A 21965-nucleotide genomic window follows, 5' to 3' on the forward strand; every position below is an offset into this window, starting at 1 on the left:
TAACATGATCACATGACAATTTTTTTACATAGGATGATCCACTCCCTTTCAAATTAGGTATCCTTCCTCTTGCGAGATACACTCTCCACGTGCCTTTTAAAATTACAAGTCTAACCCTTGACGTTAACTTATTCACAAAACATGCCCTTCCCAACTAATCTTACCTTTTCTGACTTTTGACTTTTTTAACTCTACCGAACCCTTTCCAATCTCCTCTCAAATCTCAATGCATTCATTCATCAAACATCTTTCTATAAAACCCAACCACTCAAATTCAATGACACTCACATTCTCGGTCTTGCTACACACAAGAGAAAGAGAAGGAAGAGAGAGAGAGAGTTCAAAGGGAGCAAGAAAGCAAAGCTTAAAGCATGGCTCTTTCAAGTGCAAGTGCATATTCTCTCTCTTCCAAATCATTGTATGACACTACTCAGATTCACCAACCCTCTTTTTCCTTCATTTCCACCAAACATACCCACCAACCAAGATCTCTCCAACCCATCTCAGCCGTCCACGCAGCTGACCCAACCAAAAGCTCTGTAACCGCCAACAACAAGCCCATCACCACAACCACCACCTCCGGGAAGTGGAGTATTGACAGCTGGCTGTCGAAGAAGGCTTTGCAACTTCCAGAGTACCCTGATAAGGATGAGCTGGAATCGGTGCTCAAAACCATCGAGTCTTTCCCACCCATCGTTTTCGCCGGCGAAGCCAGAAACTTGGAGGAGAGGCTTGCGGAGGCAGCTATGGGCAATGCGTTCATCTTGCAAGGTGGTGACTGTGCCGAGAGTTTCAAGGAGTTCAGCGCTAATAACATAAGAGACACTTTCAGATTGCTTCTTCAGATGGGTGTTGTTCTTATGTTTGGTGGACAAATGCCTATAGTCAAGGTTAGTTTTGTGGCTTTTTTGTTTTTTCTAAGAACTAATTTAGTCCAAAACTTTTTACATAACGGCCTTGACATAAGGGTTGATTGGACTTGAAAGATAGATAATGTATATGTTCACTTATATGTGCTAAGAAACTCTGTAAGATGAGATTAATTATTAATTAAATAGAACAGTGATCATCTAACCCGTGACACCGAGATTCTAATACCATAACCAATTCAACCCAAAATTTAAGTTATGAGTATTAATGATTTTATATAACTCTGATAGTTTCTGCATTTGATTTGCTTTTCTTACATTTAAAAAAAAAATAAAGTTTCGTTTTTTTGTGTTGTTACTTGTTGATTTAGGTGGGGAGAATGGCGGGTCAATTTGCAAAACCGAGGTCAGATCCTTATGAGGAGATTAATGGAGTGAAGTTGCCGAGTTACAAAGGGGACAACATAAACGGTGACGTTTTTGATGAGAAATCAAGAATCCCTGACCCACATAGAATGATAAGGGCTTATTGCCAATCCGCAGCTACTCTAAACTTACTTAGGTCCTTTGCTACTGGAGGATATGCTGCAATGCAGAGGGTCACTCAGTGGAATCTTGATTTTGCTGAGAACAGTGAGCAGGGAGATAGGTAAGCAATGTTTTTTTAAATGATATTTGAAACATAATCTATGAGCAATGTTAGGTGTCATATAATTGTGTTTTAAGAAGGCATTTTAGATTTTTATGATGGATAATAATGTTTGGATGGTTAAAACAGGTACCAGGAGCTTGCTAATAGGGTTGATGAGGCCTTGGGTTTCATGGCTGCTGCAGGACTCACACTTGATCACCCTGTTATGACATCTACTGAATTTTGGACATCTCATGAGTGTCTGCTATTGCCTTATGAACAATCACTGACCAGATTGGATTCAACTTCTGGTTTGTATTATGATTGCTCTGCTCACTTGCTTTGGGTTGGAGAGCGTACACGACAACTTGATGGTGCACATGTTGAGTTCCTTAGAGGAATTGCTAACCCTCTTGGTATCAAGGTATGTGAGATCCAGATTTTATTATTTTATTTCTTAGATTCATTGTAATTACTCAGATTGCACAATTTATTAACCACATAGACGAGATAAGTACAAAAGATGTTTTACTTGGTTGTTAATTTGTTATACTTAAATATATACCAATACTTATTCATATAAATCATGACTTAGAAGCCTTTTTTTATTGCCAATTTCATGACTGATAGTAATGAGGGTGATACAGGTCAGCAACAAAATGGATCCAACAGAGTTAGTCAAGCTCATTGAAATCCTGAATCCTCAAAACAAGGCAGGAAGGATAGCAATAATAGTCAGAATGGGTGCTGAAAATTTGAGAGTCAAGCTACCCCATTTGATTAGAGCTGTTCGTAGATCTGGGCAAATAGTGACATGGGTCTGTGATCCTTGCCATGGCAACACCATAAAGGCACCCTGTGGCCTCAAAACAAGACCCTTCGATGCAATTTTGGTACATAGTCTCAACCTCTTTCTACTTAAGTAGCTAATTGATCATTCATACTATTCCTAAAGAAACATAAATTAACCGGTCTAATTATGTTTTAGAATTTTATTTTTATTTTTATTTTATTTTTTTTGTCTTTACAATTATTTATAGTCATGCTCATTGTATTTGTGTTTGTAGAATGAGGTTCGAGCATTCTTTGATGTTCATGAACAAGAAGGTAGTCATGCTGGAGGTATTCATGTAGAGATGACTGGTCAGAATGTGACAGAGTGCATTGGAGGATCTAGAACAGTGACTTTTGATGATCTGAGCTCTCGATACCACACACATTGTGATCCAAGGCTTAATGCATCCCAATCTCTTGAGCTTGCATTTATAGTTGCAGAGAGGCTAAGGAAGAAGAGAATTGGAACTACAAATATCCTCTCTAAGGACTATTAATCAGCACTAGTTTTATGCTTTGGCTTCTCAAAGGTTGCAATTAGAAAATCTCTAGCTATTAGCAAATAAGTTGGTTAATGCTTTGTCATTTACCAGAACCTCTGTATCAGCTATATCATGTGCACCTCCCAACCAATTGTGTCGTTTCTTGAAGAAAAGGGCAACTTCAGATGCTGGGGGCTACGGGCTACGGGCCATCAGAGGAGGAGATATAGTATATTTACAACTGTTGGTGTTGAATCTTTCTTCTTTGATTTGTTCAATTTTCAATTATTTGATCCCATGTTGATCTATGTACCATGAAGATGTTAAGTGGGGTCGAGGTTCGTTTATGATTTTGATGTATAAATAATGCAGACAATACCTACGTAGCATAAGCGTGATTATTGTTATTATTATTTGCCACTTTAGGGTGAATTTATCTTTATTAATTCTAGCATTTCTTTTCATATTTATGTGCGGGAAATATTGAGAACCGTATTAATGTTATCTCTACTACAGGATACACGGGAGATTATGGAAGAGCCCCTAAAATTTTTTTTGTTTCAATAACGTTGTCTAATGTCCTCAATGTTTTGATCGTTTTTATAGTTGTATGCGTGTGTGCCTGAAACCAATTCCTCTTTTCATTCAAGCTGTGTGTTCTTCATATATCGCTGCTGATCCTTGCCCAATAATCATATGATATCAATCACATTTTCTAGCATTTAATACGTAACTTTCTTTGTCCCACGAAAAATATATAATTTTTAAATGAGTGGTTGTGATCAAATAACATAACCATTAAAGAACCAATTCAACCCAAAAGCTTAAGCTGTTGGGTGAGGCTACATTAATGTCTTTATATATCTCAACACGCCCCCTCACACGAGAGCCCAGGGCTTGAAGGATGGACAATGCACAGGCCCACCTACCTGTGCGAACAAAGAAATTCCACCTCAAAGAAAGTGGGGGGCAGTGAGGATCGAATTCCACCTCAAAGAAAGTGGGGGCAGTGAGGATCGAACCCGGGACTCGAGGCTCTGATACCATGTAAAGAACCAATTCAACCCAAAAGCTTAAGCTGTTGGGTGAGACTACATTAATGTCTTTATATATCTCAACAATTACTACTTTTCCACATGAGAGGATCTCCTCTCATCAAATGGCAACGTGTTAATTATTAAAATTTCGGGGACAACCTGTCGCCAATTATTGGTGATACCTGTAAGACTGTAACATTTATGTCGCGAACAGTGAAAAGCTAGGGAAGGATGCAATTATGAGACTACTAAAGTTACTCTGAGAGGACATTTTTCTTTTTTTATATCAATTTTAATTATCTTTTTGAAATAAATTGGTTGAAAATATTAGCTAGATATTAGTGAAAATTGAATGTAGATTCTCTTCGTACTTGTATTGCCAACGGAGCTATTTTCTCACAAACATTTTTTTCATAGAGTAACATGCTATGAAGTTTTTGATACAATAAAAGTAAAATATCTTTATACTAAGAATTTGTGCTCAATAATTGTTCAAGAATGCGTGTGTGGGTGCTCGCCTTTTACTTAAAGGGGAAACCTACGTTAACATAAACTGTGCTTGCTTCCCAAAAACTAATCTGGATGGGATGAAAAGAGAGAGGTGAATGACGATTTGAGGGTAAACATTAGAAGGGGAACGACAGATAATTTAAGCGTGAATTTGACTATCTTTCTTAAAACACATGGCAATGAAATGAAAAGGAATTTACATTAGCAAAAACAGAATATTCCTGGCCTACACAAGCGCGCAGGGTAGCTCGGGACAAATAACAGTGACATGCAGTTGGCCAATCTCAATCATCACGTGTTCACCTAAACCATAAAGCTGAGGTTGATGGGATTTTACTTTATTAAATCCTGTTCAGCACAATTTTATTTTTTTAAATTTAAAAATTATTTTTTTAAAAAACTTAAGAATAAAGTTAAAAAATATTTGATGATTATATAAAGAGAAATACTTTTTTTATGTTATAGGAAACTAGTTATCTTATATTCTAAAAACAAGATTGCAAGTAGGACCCATAGGTAAGAGGAGAGAGAAAAAAAAAGTGGGATCCACCCATCTTTTATGTGTGTAGAAAATTTAGTTATATCATGTAAAATGAGATAAATATAACTCGTATATCAAATTATGGAAAAAGTGTATGTCATTTTAAAGGATGTAAAATTGTGTCATTTTAAAGGATGTAAAGTTGTGTCATTTTAAGAGAGAGAAAGAAATAGATAAATGAAGAGAGAGAGTTAACAAAAAAATAAATAAAGGTGTGAGTCTCACATCTTTGTGAGAGTGAAATGATATAAGTTGTGTCAATTAAAACGATAAACACTTCTCCCAAAAACTATTTCAATGATTTTAAAGGAGAGAAAATGATATAATTAATTATTAAGATGAATTATTAAAATAAAGAAAAAAAATTAACTACAAATTTAAAATAAGAATAAAATTGTATGATAATTATAAGGACTCCAAAAAAAACTAACATACATATTAAAAAAAGCTCCTTACAAAAAATTTTAATTTTAATTTTTTTTCTCTGTTATAAATTTTTTTTTATAATAAGATTTTGACAAAATTATGTTTGGTTAAATCTTTATTTTTAAGGAGAAAAGAAGTTAAAAATAAGACATGCCAAATAAACATTTAGGAATGTATGATACCATCATCAAATAATTCAAATAAGAGATATTTGGGCACTATAATATTTCCATCTTTTTGACATTTTTTATTTTGAGAATGAAAAAATAAAAATAAAAATATGTATTTTGTTATTTAAAAAAGAAACAATGTAAAAAGTGTCAAAAGAAATAAATATTATTATTGTTTAAATAAATTTGACGAGGAGTGCGAAAAAAAAAAAACTGATGCCTAGCTACATTTTAGAACTTTCTGATTTTATATTCGTCTATGAGCAGCCACGTACACTCATTCCCATCTTTATTTTTTTTTTGTCTACAAGTATACTCATAGTACAAACTAACATTTTTCATTAACTATATGGCTACTCAAATATATTTGAGTAACTTAGAAAGGAGTGAGTACTATATTTTAAAAAGTTGAGTAAATAGTATATTTTAAAAAATTGGCTGGTTAAGTAGTTTGGCAAGGAGCGCTATAAGTTATTTTTTAAGAAACTAGATGTATTTTATCCGTACTAGTCAATTAGGAGATATTGTATTATTAAGACGGCGCGTAATATATATATATATATATATATATATATATATATATATATATATATATATATTATTTTTAAAATTAAGTTATTTTTAAAAAACATTATGAAAATTTAGTAATACAACAATTATATAATATCATGAATTTTTTTTATATAAAATACACACAAGTCACGACTCTATGTTGTCACCTCCTGGGTGCTGATGCCAGAGGCAGCACAGGAGGTGGTAGGTAGCAGTAGCACGCGGTAAAGGTGGCCTAATTAAACCTGATGCCTTGATTCATTTAGGAACTTCATGATTTTATATTCATTTACGAGCAGCTACGTAGACTTATTTCTTCATTTCTTTCTCTGTCTGGTCCACAAAAGATACTCATCTTATGCTGTATTTTTCTCAGCCAACAAAAGACAACAAATAAATAAACTAGACCCACAAAAAATTTAAGTTGAATGAGCCCACGTAACCCATTAACGTCCCCACCCGAACTCTCAAAAGAGCATAGCCAGAGAGACATGACAAGGACGCAAGAGCTTATGCCATGTGGATTGTGGGTGCTGGTGACCACAAGTGGAAAACTAGAAGTAATCATTTTGGTTGCAAGAATGGTACGGCAAACCATTCAATGATCAATCTTGGAATTGCTCCTTCCTCTCCGTATGTTACCAACGATTTTCTTTTATACACAAGGCTAGCTTCCAACTAATATTCAAATCCACTTCCCTGCATGAATCAAGGGTTTGAAGGTACGACTCATATGTCACAAGTCATAACCCTCAAACTCTGTTAAACTTCATACTTCAATTATTACGATGAAATGAATTTGAAAGACAGAGATTTAGCTAGATTTTGGTGCCGTTGGATAAATAATGAGGATGGATGTGTTGATTGCAGTCATTGCCTTTGGCTTTGAAGCACTGAATAAATGAAGTGGTTGGATGACAGCTACCTTTCAAACTTTCATCCCCTCCGATCTTTTTTCTTTTTGACGAAGTGCACATGCACAGTAACTAATAAAATTATTTTGGATAAATTACACAGCAAGACATAAAATTGTACTCTGAACCATCTTCCAAGTACCAAAGACGAAACAAGCAAGACCAGTAACAAAGCCTAATGACAATTGGGAAATGAATACTCCCCAATCACAGAGAATACAACCCTGATAAAGATTAGTACAACGCTGATAACGATTAGTGTCACTAAATGCTACCTAGATATGGCTAGATCAAATCGAAGCAAAAATAATTGTTGCAGAACGCACCCATCCTCATATCTATAGCATCTACGATCTAATAGTATGGCATGTACCGACCTGGCCTTCTAAACCTGGGAGCCTTTCTGCAGTATGTTTAACGAAAAAAGAAACGAGAAAACATCAATCAAAATAATTTGGCTCAACATAAGTAAATGCAAATGTAAAGGAGAGGCATGTAAGCAGCATACCCATATCCATAAGGGGAGTAGAAGTAAGGAGGAGGATATGGTCTCCTGATGTGATACCCCATGTAAGGATTAAAACGCCTAGGACGAAATTGTTTCATTCCAGGAACGTTGGTCCTCTTTGGCATAACCTGGAAATATATAAATCAAAATAATTAAAAACTACTAATTAACTAGAACGATCTCATGGCTAATTTAAACCTAACATTTGCATGCACTTCACAAATACAAGCAATTAAAACAACATGCCTTCAATTGACGCCCATGTAATTCAGATTCGTTCAGTAGGAGACCCTCTTGAACAGCTTCAGTTTCAAGGAATTCCACATAAGCAAAACCTTTAGGCTGCCCAAACTTGTCTGTCAGGATAGTTACCCTGTTCACTGTACCACACGATTGAAAGTGTTGCTGCACTTCTTCTGGTGTGCATGCATAGTCAACCTGTAAAACACAAATAAATTCCCAGAAATATTGATGCTAATAATGAACAATATAACATAGGACACATCTGAATAAGTGACCATAAAAAGAAACTTGACCGCAGAACCACTCAAGTAAATATTATTTTATCATATTACCCCAATATGTTCAGTTAAAACCTTTATAAAATGCAAAATATAGAAGGTTAAACATAACACTACTTATGCATTATGCTATACTCAATCAAGAATTGTATAAATGACTCAAATAGTTCATATAAAATTCCAGAATTCTTAAATCTTTTGTGTCCCCCACCCCCCCTTTTCTCCCCAACATAAAAAAGCAAAAGAATCATAGGCAGGCCTCTGAATATATCAGCACATAACTTGTCTCCCCTATAAATCCAATTTGTGAATTTTATTTTCAAAGGATGCCAGGCCACCCTCTTAGCACTCAAATCAGTGAATGGTAGTTATTGTCTTCCACAAACTCAACAGAAATCCGTATTTTCCCTACTCCTTGGGAAATACTTAACTACTAAGATATCCACCATTACTGACTCTGTAAACCACCAACTCAGATCAGCACATGATATCCCAAATACATATCCAAACCAGGCCATGAACCCCATCAAAAAATTGCTTATTACAACTTTCTAATGCTCATACTGACTCATTTATGGGATCTTTTCAATCTCCAGAGGAACCTTTTCATGCTTTCTACTATTAATTTTCCTCGTCATAGCAAATTTATAAAAAGCACCACCATTTTCTGGTCTACAAATTACCCACCCAACAATGAGCAAGTTTGATATGTTTATCGTATGAAAATTTTAAAGCAATGGGTCATCAATTAAGAAAATGACTAAGAAAAGCTTTAATAAATTGCTCAATTCTAACCCTTTTTTAAAAGGCTACAGTATAAGAATTTTTAGAGGTACAATAGAAGAGGGGAAAAGGGAAAAAATGAAAACCATCATACACAAAGCATAAAATGAACTTAATGTTCAACAAAAAGGCTTGACATTAGGAAGAAAAAGCCCCAGCCAACATATATCAGGTAGTCTAAATCATAGAGGTGAAAACAAATATTATGAGATAAAGACCATAGGGCAGCTGCCAACCCATTGGCACGGCTGCTAAATGACACACAAAAGAGGCACCCACAGACCTCATTGAAGTCAGCAACAGTGCTATATGACTATGCTTGCATGCCTAACACTTTCAGAGTGTTCTTCCAAAGAACCACAAGCCGTCTCCTCAGGAAATGAAGTTGAAGCATCTTTAACACATTCTACCTCCAGCAGTACCAGTTTCAGCCATTCCCATGAAATGTCTTTGACAATTTCCTCAACATATACTTTATTTTTCCTTTTTTCATATTTCATTTCTTTCTTTTTTCTCAACTTGATTCTATTTTTTCTTCTATAAAATGTTTTCTCATTTCTTTTCCTTTTCCATTTCAGAAACTTCCAAGGTTTTTCCCTCAATCTCTTTTGATTTTTTATCCCCTCTTTTGATATCTTTTTAAATTTCAAAAGAACCACATATATTCTCTTTCCTCTCTAGTACAAGCCTAGAAGCATACCAATTACATAGAGCCAACCACAAAATACAATGTAAGCATCCCAGCGCTAATTATAGAACTTGAGAAATAAGAATGACCCTGCGATCATAGCGAGACAAAGTCAAACACTGTCTCTGAGGATGAACAGTATTCATACCAAAAGAAATCGTGTACAATTTCAAATATAATATAATCAAAGAATCCAACGCAAATACACCCATGGAGTTTAGCTTGAGACCCAATGCTGTAGGCAATAAAGATTTCCAATGACCAGATATGCTTATTGAGAATGAGTCTGTCTCTGGTGATAAACAAGTTGAACAAGTTTCAAAATTCAAGGATTACTAAAATTCATAAAAAGGTCAGTAGATAGGCATAAAAGGCAAAGTTTCATAAATTTTTTATCTCTGACATCCCCAAATTTTAAAAAAGTTCAGAGACCCCTACTAACTACCCTACATAGCAGAAGCAACTGATAGATATAGGAGAAATAGAGAATAAGCAGATTATATCAGGACATCTACATGGTAATATTCTAGATGAAACTCAACCCCCAACTCAACAGGTTGATTTGTAGTGTAGTTCAATTACAAGATTCATATGGGAAAAATGTGAAAAAGTTCAAAGGTTTGTCAATGTCCTCGAATGAAAAAAATCAACCTTCACAGCCGGGTTTTTTATATATACTATTTTGGGAGAGGGGCTGAGAACCATATTTTAAATGGAAAAGTGTCAATGAAGTGAATAGGAAGATTAATACATTGCCAACAAAAACAGATCGAGCGTCTGTCTCCTCCTTGTTGTCCTGCGAAGCAGCTGCACTAGCAGGATCTACAGAAGAGAATAATCAAGTTGAAAAATGAATAAAACATGAAAGTAAAAAAAATAATCACGCAGGAATGATCTTTACTTCAAATATCAGTCAGTAACTCAGCAATAGTAATCCACTATAACATAAGACATGTATTATCATATTCTCCCAAAAGTTTAATCATTGCGAGAGAATGTAGGTAAAAAGAATGGGAAAAACACTTGTCATGTTGCATGAGAAATGTTTTCTCTTGTAGTGACCCTTCGATTTGTGTGCAAAGCTTTCTATAAGTGTGAGGCCCACCACTAGCTGAACTTGAGTCACAACATGAGAAAACAATTCTCATGCAACCATAGTAGTCAATAGCAGCGCTATTGCGCCGTAAGCCGCGCTTGGCGGAGCTTCGCCGCAACTATCCACGCCGCGCCGCACCAGATCGCAATAGCGGCTGTTGCAGCCGCATTTGCGGCCAAATCTCGCCGCAACAGTGTATGAAGCAAAGCTTTGAGTGAGAGAAAGAGTGAGAGAGAGAGAGAGAGAGAGAGAGAAAGACAAAGCAAATGACAGAGAAAAGGAGAAAAAGTGAGAGAAATAATGAGAGAGAGAGAACATATGAAGGAGAAAAAGAGAAACTGTGTGAGAGAGAACGGATGAAAGAGAAAAAGAGAAAAAGTGAGAGAGAAAGATATTCTAAACTATCTTTATTCAAAGAAAAGAAAAGTACATTTGTCAGAAAGTGATTCACAATTCACGGTAACCAAGTAACCTAGTTATAGTAATAGTGGGTAAAACTTGTAAAGAACCAATTCAACCCAAAAGCTTAAGCTGGTTGGTGAGGGCTTTTTAATGGTTTTATATATCTCAACACGCCCCCTCACACGAGAGCCACTGGGCTTGAAGAGTGGACAATGCACAGGCCCACCTACCTGTGCGAAGAAAGAAATTTCACTGGAAAGAAAGTGGGGGGCGGTGAGGTTTGAACCCGGTACACCGAGGCTCTGATACCATGTAAAGAACCAATTCAACCCAAAAGCTTAAGCTGGTGGGTGAGGGCTTTTTAATGGTTTTATATATCTCAACAAAACTATTTCTATATCCCAAAAAAAAAAAAAGAATGCATCATTAAAAGGTAACCAAGGTAAAACACTAAAGTAACTAAGATAAATCTGGTAAATCAGTAAAGTATAGTTACAACTAAAGGTAGTACAACTAGAGCTAAAGTTTGGACACTTATTGCTAAGAGGTAACATGTCAACTCTACCTTTATTTTTATTTTATTTTTATTATTTATCTTTATATTTTTTTATTATTTGTATTTTTTTAATAATTTATTATGTGACACACACATATATATATATATATTTCTATATATATATATATATATATATACATATAATTTGTTTTTTTAATAAATATATTTTTTCCGCTATTTCCGCTATTTCTGCTCCTGTAAGAACAGAAGTTTGTTACCAAGAGCTAAACACAAAAAGAGGCAGAGGTAGGCCGAAGCTTACTTGGGGGAAAGTAGTAAAACAAGATTTACTGGAGTGGGATATAGATTGGCGGACAGTATGTCTTAGAAAGGAATGGAGAAAAGCTATAAGTATGGTGGAGGGTTAGACTCGCTGTTATTACTATGTTCCAGATGGTCCTTTTTTAGTCCTTTTCCCCTTCATTTCCCCCACTTCTTCTTGTCCCTTTCTTTTTTACTTTTATTTATTTATATATACATATATTTTTATTTCATTTTATTTTATTTTATTATTTTATTTGTGTATTTTTATTTATTTATTTATTTATGTATTTATTTTTTATTTTTTATTTTTTTTTACTTTTTTTCAACCGTTTTGTATCTTTCATGTGGGTTCATCTACCACCGACCCCAATTAATTTGGGATAAAGGTGTTGTTGATGTTGTTGATGTTGATGTTGATTTCCGCAACCGCAACCCGCAATAACGCTATAGCGGTTTTGAGGGTTGGCCGCATCAAGTCGCAATCCGGATTTGATAACTATGCATGCAACATAAGAAAATCAAAGCCCATAAAGAATATTTCAGAAATCACAGTAACTAACTCAATCAGAAACATCATGTTAGCCCCAAGTTTTCATAAAGTTTTTAACATGTTGACTTCGATGACAACAAAATTTGAAGCAAGATTGTTGTTCAAGCTCTCATGAGTTGAAGTTTTAGCAATAATCATTAAAAATAAGCACGATTTACATAGATCTAGGCTAAAAAATTTAACAACTCTCATAAGTGAATAATTCACACCCTACAAAAAGATAAAGGTTGCTAAACACTAGTAGCAACAAGAGGTTGCAAAGATGAAACCATGAAGGTAAGTAAATACAATAACGCAATGAATTGCACAACATCAGCATCTAGTAGTTGATACCTTGACATAAAATCTCAAACATCTAACTAAGACTACTAATTAGCGTGTTTTGACACAGGTCAAAATTCTAAATCGCCTCAAAGACCACGAAACAGAAAAAGATGATAAGATTGACACGAATTATCTAAAGACGCAGCAAATAATAAAATCAAATTTCAAAAAAAGTTAACAAGTTATTGCACAATTTCATACAGCATAACAAATAAAAAGCATAATAATTATCAGAAATCAGAATAGAACGAGAGAAAGAAAACCTACCTTGAACAGCGCCCATCTCTTTCTCGACCTTGGCTTGCATTTCACGAAGAGCAGCGGCTTCCTCTTCCATTTCCTTCAAGCGCTTCTTCATCTCGTCGAGCTCCTGCACACACAGTAAATAACCAACACAAGTTGTGTTGTAGAGTAGCGAATGGGAATTGAGAACTAAGTAACTAACTAACTAAGAAGAAATTAGAGAGACCTTGACGGCGTCGTCGTCGTCGGCAGCGGACATGTCAACGTCGGGGTGGTCATGGTGAGAGTCGATATCACCTTCCATCTCTCCAACGTCGGGGATCTCACCACCGTACACCTCATGCTCTTCCTCCTCCATTATCTTCTCTTCTCTTCTCTTCTCACTGTTTCCAGTCCACTACCTGCGCTGTGCAGAGGGAACCGACGTGCTCTTAAATTGGGCCCGACCCAATTCACGTGTGTAATGCATTGTGGATCATGCAATGTAAGTGAACAAAAACATACTAATAATTCGGTTCACGCTTATTCTTACGGGGTAGCCCAAGCTTGTCAACACAATAGTCCATTCATTATGTTTGTAACATTCAATTAGGGGTGTTAAGGGTACGAGAGGAATCGGGTTTTGGTTTTTAAAAGGAAAAATATTTCTGCAGTTAATGCAGATAAGTTATCTTTATTTATTCTGAAAATGACGTCGTTTTGGTATTAAAATCTTAAAAAATTATAAATATAAAGACTGTTATATTTCTAAAATAAGTTACAATTACAAAAATATCATGATTTCTGCCCCAAAACGACGTCGTATTGGGCTTACTACAGATAACTTATCTGCAGTAACTGCAGAAAAAGCGAACCCTTTAAAAAATTAAGTTTATGTCTAAATGTGTCAGTCTGGTTTAATTTGTTATCTGTTTTGAATATAATTATCAGTCTGGTTTATTTACAAAAAAAATAAAAACTTGATTTAGCCTATTTAAAAAAAAAAAGACAACAAACGAAATATATAATCCACAATACTGATAATTTCTCAAAGATATATAATTCAATGTATATCCAAAAAATATAATATAGAACAAAAGTATGCAAAAAGTCTATTTAATCAATAAAATGAGGTGAAATGGGTTGAGGAGAGAGAGCTATTATAAATAGTATAAAAAATATAAAATAAAATAAAAGTTAGTATTTTAGGCCAACCTGAGATGTTCTAAGGCCGAGTTTTTAGATTGGAGCCTGAAGCCCTTTAATTAAGCAAGCTTTTATACAAGTTCAAGTCTGATTTAACAACCAATTTTAAATATGTAAGTCCAGATCTTCACGAGCCGAGTTAAAGGCCCTTGAAATGCCTCTGGTTTGTTTAGCCGCCCTACATTCAATTATCTATATATAATATAAGAGGAGGTTATATTTGAGATTAATGTCTTTTATATTATTAGAGATAATTTTATTTTGAATATATATATATATATATATATATATATATATATATGTAGGGTCCATATTTTTTTTTTCTCTTTACATGGAATAAATCTTTGGTGCTACTGTTGCACTAAGATTCAGGGCATCCCACCAATGAGAGCATTACACTTCATATGAGAGAAAAAATTTGGCAGAGAAAATAAAACTTTAGCTGATATGTAATATTTCTATTAGTGGGATGTACTAAATCTTTGGTGCAACAGTAACACCAAATATTTATTCATTCACATGACCGCATATGGGCCCTACACATTTTTATATATATGTAGGAAGATAATTTTATTTCCTATAATATGATAAACATTAATCTCATTATATTTACATCTTTTTCCTTACAATCATTTTTATAATTGTTGGATCAGAATCAAATTAACGATTATTATTTAATATCAATTTGTAATCATTGATTTAATCTTGATCCAATAATCATAAAAGTAATTATAAGAGAAGAAATAGTGTAAATATAACCTTCTTTATTTAAAGGGAAAACTTAAAAAAAAACCCTATCACTTTATTCATAATCATTTACCCGCTCTCCAAAATTTTGAATCATTTATTCCTGATTAAGTTTTTTTTATCATTTACCCCCCTAAGTGAGTGGTGATAAAAAAACTTTAAGTTAATGGGATAAGTGATTCAAAAAATCTGTGAGAGGGATAAGTGATAATTAAAAAAAGATTTTTGAAGTTTTTCCTTATTTAAAATATTAAAGCAATAAATGTAATACTATATTTCCACGGACTTAAGAAAGATTTTTAACCCTGTAACTTCAACTTATTCATTCTTCACCAACAATTCATTAGATTATAAATCAATTATTAAATATATAAAACTTAAGTATATAAGAAGAGTTTAGCCTTTTAAAAAAATCTTATAAAGAAATGAGCAAGAACTTAAAAAATTATTTTGAAGTTGACAAATATGAGGAATTGCCGTCAACACAACCAATTAGATAACTCCACCCAAAGCCTAGACATACGCACGCGACACTTTTGCGATCACTGTAATAAAAGCTGTTCCCAACCATACTTCTTTTTCTTTCAATTTTTTCAATCAAGAAAAGATCCACCGATTCCAGTCCAAAACACAATGAAGGTTATCGAGACAAGAAACCAATGATATCCCGCCACCTGTTACAGAAAGCAATAGTCACTTTTACTACACTTAACAAAAGCTTTAAATCAAATCCATTAAATTCATTACAAGCCGAGATTTGAATTGAAAGTGAGAAAGAGACACACAAAGTTGGGAGAGGGAAAAAGAAAAAAATCAGTGTTATTGGAAAAAAATGGCTAGCGGAGGAGGATACGGAGATGCGAATCAGAAGATAGACTACGTGTTCAAGGTGGTGTTAATTGGTGACTCCGCGGTTGGGAAGTCGCAGATACTGGCTCGGTTTGCAAGGAACGAGTTCAGCTTGGACTCCAAAGCCACCATCGGCGTCGAGTTTCAGACTCGAACTTTGGTCATCGAGCACAAGAGCGTCAAGGCTCAGATCTGGGACACTGCTGGCCAAGAAAGGTTCTCTTCTTCTTTTGCTTCTTTTCAACTACACACACATACTGTCCTCCTTTATTTCTTAGCTATTTCGTTTTTACTACAGGTTTTCGTTTTTGTTTCTCAAAACCTAGATTTCCTTATTTATTTGTTTTTTGTAGATATTTGTAGATCTTGTTATTGTTCAGTTTTCGCTATGTAATCATATTTGTATGCGTTGCTGTTACTTATAATATGTCCTTGTTTTAGCCTTCGTTTTGTTTATCTTGATCGCGGTTGTTGACTGCTTAACTTCCTTCGTCTACGAAGTTTGATCGTGGCGAAGGATTTGTGTAGTTTAACTTTTTGAGTTAGATGTTAGATTAAGTTGCTGAGAAGTCCTGCAGAAGAAACCTCGGTTCAATGTTATATGTCAACTTCATAAATTTGCATGTGAAAGGAAAAAAGAGGCTGATTGAACGATCTGGTACAAAAAAATGTATTAATTTAAAAACCTAAGGCAAGCTTTGGAGCAGTGAGTAATAAGGTTGCTCGTTTGTAAAAATTATTAGCGGTAGACTCATTGCCTCATTGAAATTAGCCTTTTTTTTTTAATATTATTTTTGAAAACATATTTATTTTGTATGGAGTTGGAATGATACATGACACAACTAGGGAGAGGGGCTAAATCGGTTAAGACAAATGTCACTTAGCAGTGCCTAAGGAGTTGTGTGAGTCCACGTAGCACCTTATAAAGTGCTAGGTGGCAGCACCATCCCATCCCATCCCATTCTTGAATAAATCTTTGGTATTACTGCTATACAAAGATTCAGTGCATCTCATCAATGAGAATATTACACATTAGAGGAGAGAGAAAAAATTTGACAGAAAATAAAATAAAATTAACTGACATGTAATATTTTCATTGGTGGGATGCACTGAATCTTTGGTACAGCAGTAGTACCAAAGATTTATTCCCCATTCTTACCTCTCTTCCCGAACCCATACTAGAAATGCCTTGGTGTGGTGCACTTTAAATACTCTATTTTCCATCATTGATTTGGAAAGAATAACACAAAAAATAGTAAATGATTACTTCTCATCTTCCATGATGTGAAGTAAACTAATTTATTTTCTTCCTTTCAAGTTCCCAATCCCATATCAATAGATAATCAAGTTTTAAACTTTCTCAAACAAATGCGTATCAAAGATGAAAAAGATACCACAAACAATCAAAATAGATGCGGTAAAGAAAATGAAAAAAAGGAAAAATTTAACATATCTTCGAAGAGTCACACATACAATAACTTATTAACCTCATTATATTGTAAAGCACACGATATAAATGTTTAAAATTATTCAACTCTATAATGATTTTCAAATTTTCACCGCACGTATAGGTGCCAAAACGGGTTCAACCTGTTGGGTTAGCCTATCTAACCCGCCAATTTGTTTAAGCCCACCCCGCATAAGTGTGGTTTAGAATGGGTTAAACTTGCCACAAGGCGGGCTGACTCGTTGGTTTTTTTAATAAAACATTAGTCCTTGATTTTTTTACACCTTTTTTTGGTCTTCATTTGATACCCTTTACTTGGATGAAAAAAGAGGTGCATTAGTGCGTAATACGACATCCGTAGCGGGTAGCGGGTAGCGGCACTTAGCCTCAACAATCCACATGCAACGCAACAGTTTACTGTTGCAGTAGTAGCGGCTGAGATTTCCAGTTGCGTTTTGCAAGACTAGCGGCGCGATTTCAGCGCTATCGACGGAGGAGGAGAAAAGTTCTAATTCTAAGGGTATTATTGTCTAAAATTTAATTTTAAGGTAATGGATTTCTGTGAGGAGGCCATGAACGAAGTAGAAAAGAGAAGATTGAGTAATCCAAAAAAAGAGAGAGAAGAAGTCTCTCCCCTGTTGCCTTAAAATCTAACTCTTCTTCTATTTTTAATTTTTTTTAGATTACTCACTCTTCTTCTTTTTTCTACTTTGTTCATGGCCTCCTTAAAGAAATCCATTACCTTAACATTAGATTTTAGACGATAATACCCTTAGAATTAAAAAATTTCTCCTCCTCTATCAGTAGCGCTGAAATTGCGCCGCTACTCCTGCAAAACGCAAATGGAAATCTCAGCAGCTACTACGGCAACAGTAAATTGTTGCGGTTGAGTGACACTACGGATGTGGTATTGCGCCGCTTTTTTCATATATGTGCTAAACCACTCGTGGCGGTACTGATATGCAATGAAAGTTGGTAAAAGATTCATTGGAACTAAAAGCATTAATACCTAAGTGTAATCATGAATACATGTAAAAATCGAATAGTAAAAAATTAAAAAAATGACACCGAAAATATATTTAAAGAAATGAATAGATATAATTATTGGGAATAAGAATACGCAATATGAATAGAAGACTTAATAACAATATGCAATTTGAAACATTTATATTGTGTGTTTTACAATATATCGAGCGTAATAGGTTATGTATCCTGAGCTGCAATGTGATTCTTCGAAGATATGTTACAATTTCCTTTCTTTTCATTGACTCTCTTGTCCTTGTAGCTTTTTTTATCACAGTATCTTTTTTGTCATTGATGCGTATTTCTTTAAGAAAGTTTAAAACTTCATAATTTGTAGGTATGAAAACTTATAAGGAAGAGAAATGATTAGTTTGCTTCTTGTTATGCAAGATGAGGAGTAATCGTTTACTCTTTTTTGTCTTATTATTAGCAAAGAGATAATGGAAAACACAACATTTTGATGCATCTCACCAAAGCGTTTCTATTATGGGGTGTGGCGGTCCACCTAGGGTTAGGTGGATTAGCGCATTTCCTATGGTACTGCCATGTGGCATTTGTCTTTTTTTTCCATGAGAGGCGTTATCTTTTATTGCATCATATGTTATTCCGGTCCTAGACAAGGTAAATTTATTTGAAAATATTATGTTGGTAATTTTTTTGGTACCAAATCAGTCTATCAACCTAAACTTTTGGAGTTTAGTTTTTCCGTGTAAAACTTTGTTGTTCTATCATATAATTGCGTGTTGGCACATCCTTGAAAGAGTGACTGATGACAACTACAAAGGTCAATATTAAACCCTAATTGTCATTCCTGTTACCAACCTGGACCCCTTTCTGTCTCGCTGTCTTGCTGTCACCAGTTTTGCCTAGGTATGATTTTGAGTGTGTGTGCAGTGTTGACGCAGGACTAAAGCATGAAATGGAATAAGACAGGGATGCTACATATCAATCTAGTCTAGCATATGAATTAGAAATCTACTTAGCAAATTTCTGGAATTTGCTGGGGAATAACGAAAACTCTATATAATATTATTTTCGAGTAGAAATATGTGTTGTGTTGTCTTGCAATTTGCATGCCCTTATATAGGCATATTAGAACTTCACCGGCAGGCAAACAATCATTTAGAACTTTGCTAATCTATATAGTATGCTAATAGAGCTTAGGTTAAATACCTTAAATTATCTACAACGATGTAATAAAATCCTTAGAAATGATTCTGATACGGTTATGCCAAGTACTAGATTTGGAAGGTGTGTTAAAGGTGTTGCTTATAAGTTTATTATGTGTTAAACAATGGTCACATAGGTATATGTCAGTAAGTACATAGAACTCAAAGCTATTGACGAATCTAATTCCTTTATTGGTCAAGTTTTTGCTACAGTTCTGTCCGCAAATAGGCCTGTTATTGTAATACCGGCATCTATTCTCTGTTAAAAATCATGTTTTTAGTTTTTGGCATTTTTTATCTTATCCGCTCGGATACAAAGCAAACACCATTTTTCATTTTGCAATTGATGGTTATGGATGCATAATTGCATGTTAACTGGTTAGTAGTATGATCTGATTTCTTGCTTTACGAGGGTGAGAGAAATGAAATTTTCGTAAAGCAGTTAGGATGTCAATGAATCCCGTTCATTTCTCCATCATTAATTAGATATCATCATCGTCCAATTTCCATTGGATTTAGCTTTTAAAATAATTGTTTTTCCAGTATGGTGGTGTCCCATAATCCTGTGTGTTAAAAACTCATTCACCTTGAGCTTCAACAGACAGAAGTATCTATATGTGACTGACCATCCATGGAAGTGGCAACATTTTTTGGGGATGTATTTTTGATTTGAGTCTATGCTTCTTCAATCTTCACATTGTTAAGATTATATCTGATCATATCGATGGTACCGATGGTTAACTTTCAAGTTGGAGTTTGCCCTAATATCAAATGGTTTATTCTGCAGATATAGAGCAGTTACAAGTGCATACTACAGGGGTGCTGTTGGGGCAATGTTGGTTTATGACATTACCAAACGTCAGAGCTTTGATCACATACCTCGTTGGTTAGAAGAACTGCGTAGCCACGCTGATAAGAATATAGTCATCATTCTTATAGGAAACAAAAGTGATCTTGAGAACCAGCGTACAGTACCCACGGAGGATGCAAAAGAATTTGCCGAGAAAGAAGGCTTATTTTTCTTAGAGACCTCAGCACTGGAAGCAACTAACGTTGAAACAGCCTTCATGACTGTTTTGACAGAAATCTTCAACATTGTTAACAAGAAGAACCTAGTTGCTGATGAAAATCAGGGAAATGGCAACTCGGCATCTCTGTCTGGCAAGAAGATTATTGTTCCTGGTCCTGCACAAGAAATCCCTGCTAAGAGGAACATGTGTTGTCAGTAATCCTGACTTTCTTTATATTTTGTTTTAATTTATTAGATCTCATGGTTCTTCTATGTTCTTATCTCCATTTTTAATGGTTTGGCTCATTTCCTTTGTATATTTACGTTGTTCAAAATTTATTTTTCCTGAGTTGATTAGTAATTACAAATTGCTTGGTACAATGCCCGTGAATTTCGTGGGTAACTTGGTTGGACTTGGAACAGTGTTGATTATGAAATGTTGTCATGCCCATAGATATAAATTAATTACCGCGGTGGTCCTGTTTTAAGCCTGAACTTGCGGATGTAGTTCTTTAAAGTTCTAAACTCGCGAGTCAATTAACAGTGTTGCGAAACTTGTTAAGTTCCGTAGAAGGCCTAAATGGCTGTAATATTGTGTTTACCAGTAATTCATTATTCTTGCGACATAAATATTCCCTACAGACAAATTACCTTTAGCAAGGCCGGTAGTATTGAGAAAAAAATTGGGACCTCTATGCTCCATATTTAACATCTTGGAGCTGCGTTCAGCTAATGTTGAGTCCGCAAATATCACTGACATACTTTATGATAATTTAAAATGCCATGCTGATTTCAGTAAAATGGGATGCATCTCTCGTGTTTAAGCAATTTGGTGAACTTTCCAAAGTTATGGAATATTGATATATTAATAGAACTATGAATCAAAGTCCGTTAAATTAGTTATAAAGAACAGGACAAACCGAAAAAATAATCATAACTAACTTTCAAGCCTTAATTTTTGTAAATGCTCATATAAGAAGCACGGGAATTGGGAGCCATGAATAAAAAGTAAAACCCTAGATTGGCTACTCAGTAGTAAAGATAAATAACTAATCGCTTTTAACACAAAGTATCTTCCACATCTTCAATTTTACCGTTCGACTCCTGGCATTATTAGGTTTGCTCCCTTTTTACCAAACTCTGATGGATTCATATACGAGATCTATTTACTAATAAGTCCAACAAAGGCAATTCAAGATATTAATCAGATATAACTAAGGAAGAATATTCATTAAGGATGTCAATCCTAATACGATAACATGACATATGTCAATCCATTACCTACAGGTAAACTCTATAATTAAAAGGTAAAACTTACAGATACGCTATGCTCTCTCTCTTACTGTTATGCTGTCACTGTATATACACACACCCTTTTGACAAAGTCGTTTATTGTTCTTATGTGCACAGTGATCTGCTTGATTCTCAAGGGCATTTAATCCATAGATACCTTAGAGAGGGCACCTAGATCCAAAAGTAATATATTGTCCCATTAAGCTAGACATCTCTATCTCCAGAACAAAACACTTAGCTTCAACAAAATCTGCAAATTTTACAGATCTATGCTGCAGAAGATGTTTGAAGTCTATAGTAGGGGGCCGTTTGGTTCGGGTTTTCTTATGATAACCTCAGGCA

At 34.8% G+C, this 21965-nt stretch overlaps 3 protein-coding genes across 5 annotated transcripts; 2 read left to right on the forward strand and 1 right to left on the reverse strand.

Annotated features, from left to right (window-relative positions):
- The first annotated feature begins 306 nt into the window (after nucleotides 1-306).
- On the forward strand, nucleotides 307-2864 carry LOC133283678 (phospho-2-dehydro-3-deoxyheptonate aldolase 2, chloroplastic). The gene is made up of 5 exons (XM_061480574.1): nucleotides 307-890; nucleotides 1241-1518; nucleotides 1648-1924; nucleotides 2148-2393; nucleotides 2568-2864. The coding sequence occupies exons 1-5, from the start codon at nucleotides 372-374 to the stop codon at nucleotides 2829-2831; spliced, it is 1584 nt and encodes a 527-aa protein (XP_061336558.1). The 5' UTR covers nucleotides 307-371; the 3' UTR covers nucleotides 2832-2864.
- A 4175-nt stretch (nucleotides 2865-7039) lies between these two features.
- On the reverse strand, nucleotides 7040-13293 carry LOC133283677 (polyadenylate-binding protein 2-like). Of its 3 annotated transcripts, none has more exons than XM_061480573.1 (6): nucleotides 13137-13293; nucleotides 12926-13016; nucleotides 10218-10288; nucleotides 7721-7912; nucleotides 7475-7602; nucleotides 7040-7369 (listed from the first exon to the last, which is right to left on the reverse strand). In XM_061480573.1, exons 1-6 carry the CDS (start codon nucleotides 13257-13259, stop codon nucleotides 7321-7323), a joined length of 654 nt encoding a protein of 217 aa, XP_061336557.1. In that variant the 5' UTR covers nucleotides 13260-13293; the 3' UTR covers nucleotides 7040-7320. The 3 variants fall into 3 exon arrangements, with proteins under 3 accessions (XP_061336557.1, XP_061336556.1, XP_061336555.1); XM_061480572.1 differs by having other exon boundaries at nucleotides 12926-13028; nucleotides 13134-13293; XM_061480571.1 differs by having other exon boundaries at nucleotides 12926-13028; nucleotides 13128-13293.
- A 2290-nt stretch (nucleotides 13294-15583) lies between these two features.
- On the forward strand, nucleotides 15584-20790 carry LOC133283710 (ras-related protein Rab11A). The gene is made up of 2 exons (XM_061480615.1): nucleotides 15584-15898; nucleotides 20109-20790. The coding sequence occupies exons 1-2, from the start codon at nucleotides 15666-15668 to the stop codon at nucleotides 20548-20550; spliced, it is 675 nt and encodes a 224-aa protein (XP_061336599.1). The 5' UTR covers nucleotides 15584-15665; the 3' UTR covers nucleotides 20551-20790.
- Nucleotides 20791-21965: the final 1175 nt, after the last annotated feature.

The sequence above is a fragment of the Gastrolobium bilobum genome, unplaced genomic scaffold (assembly GCF_033153095.1).
Source record: "Gastrolobium bilobum isolate Gb01-03AN ecotype WA unplaced genomic scaffold, APGP_CSIRO_Gbil_v1 utg7888, whole genome shotgun sequence".
Classification (NCBI taxonomy): Eukaryota; Viridiplantae; Streptophyta; class Magnoliopsida; order Fabales; family Fabaceae; genus Gastrolobium; species Gastrolobium bilobum.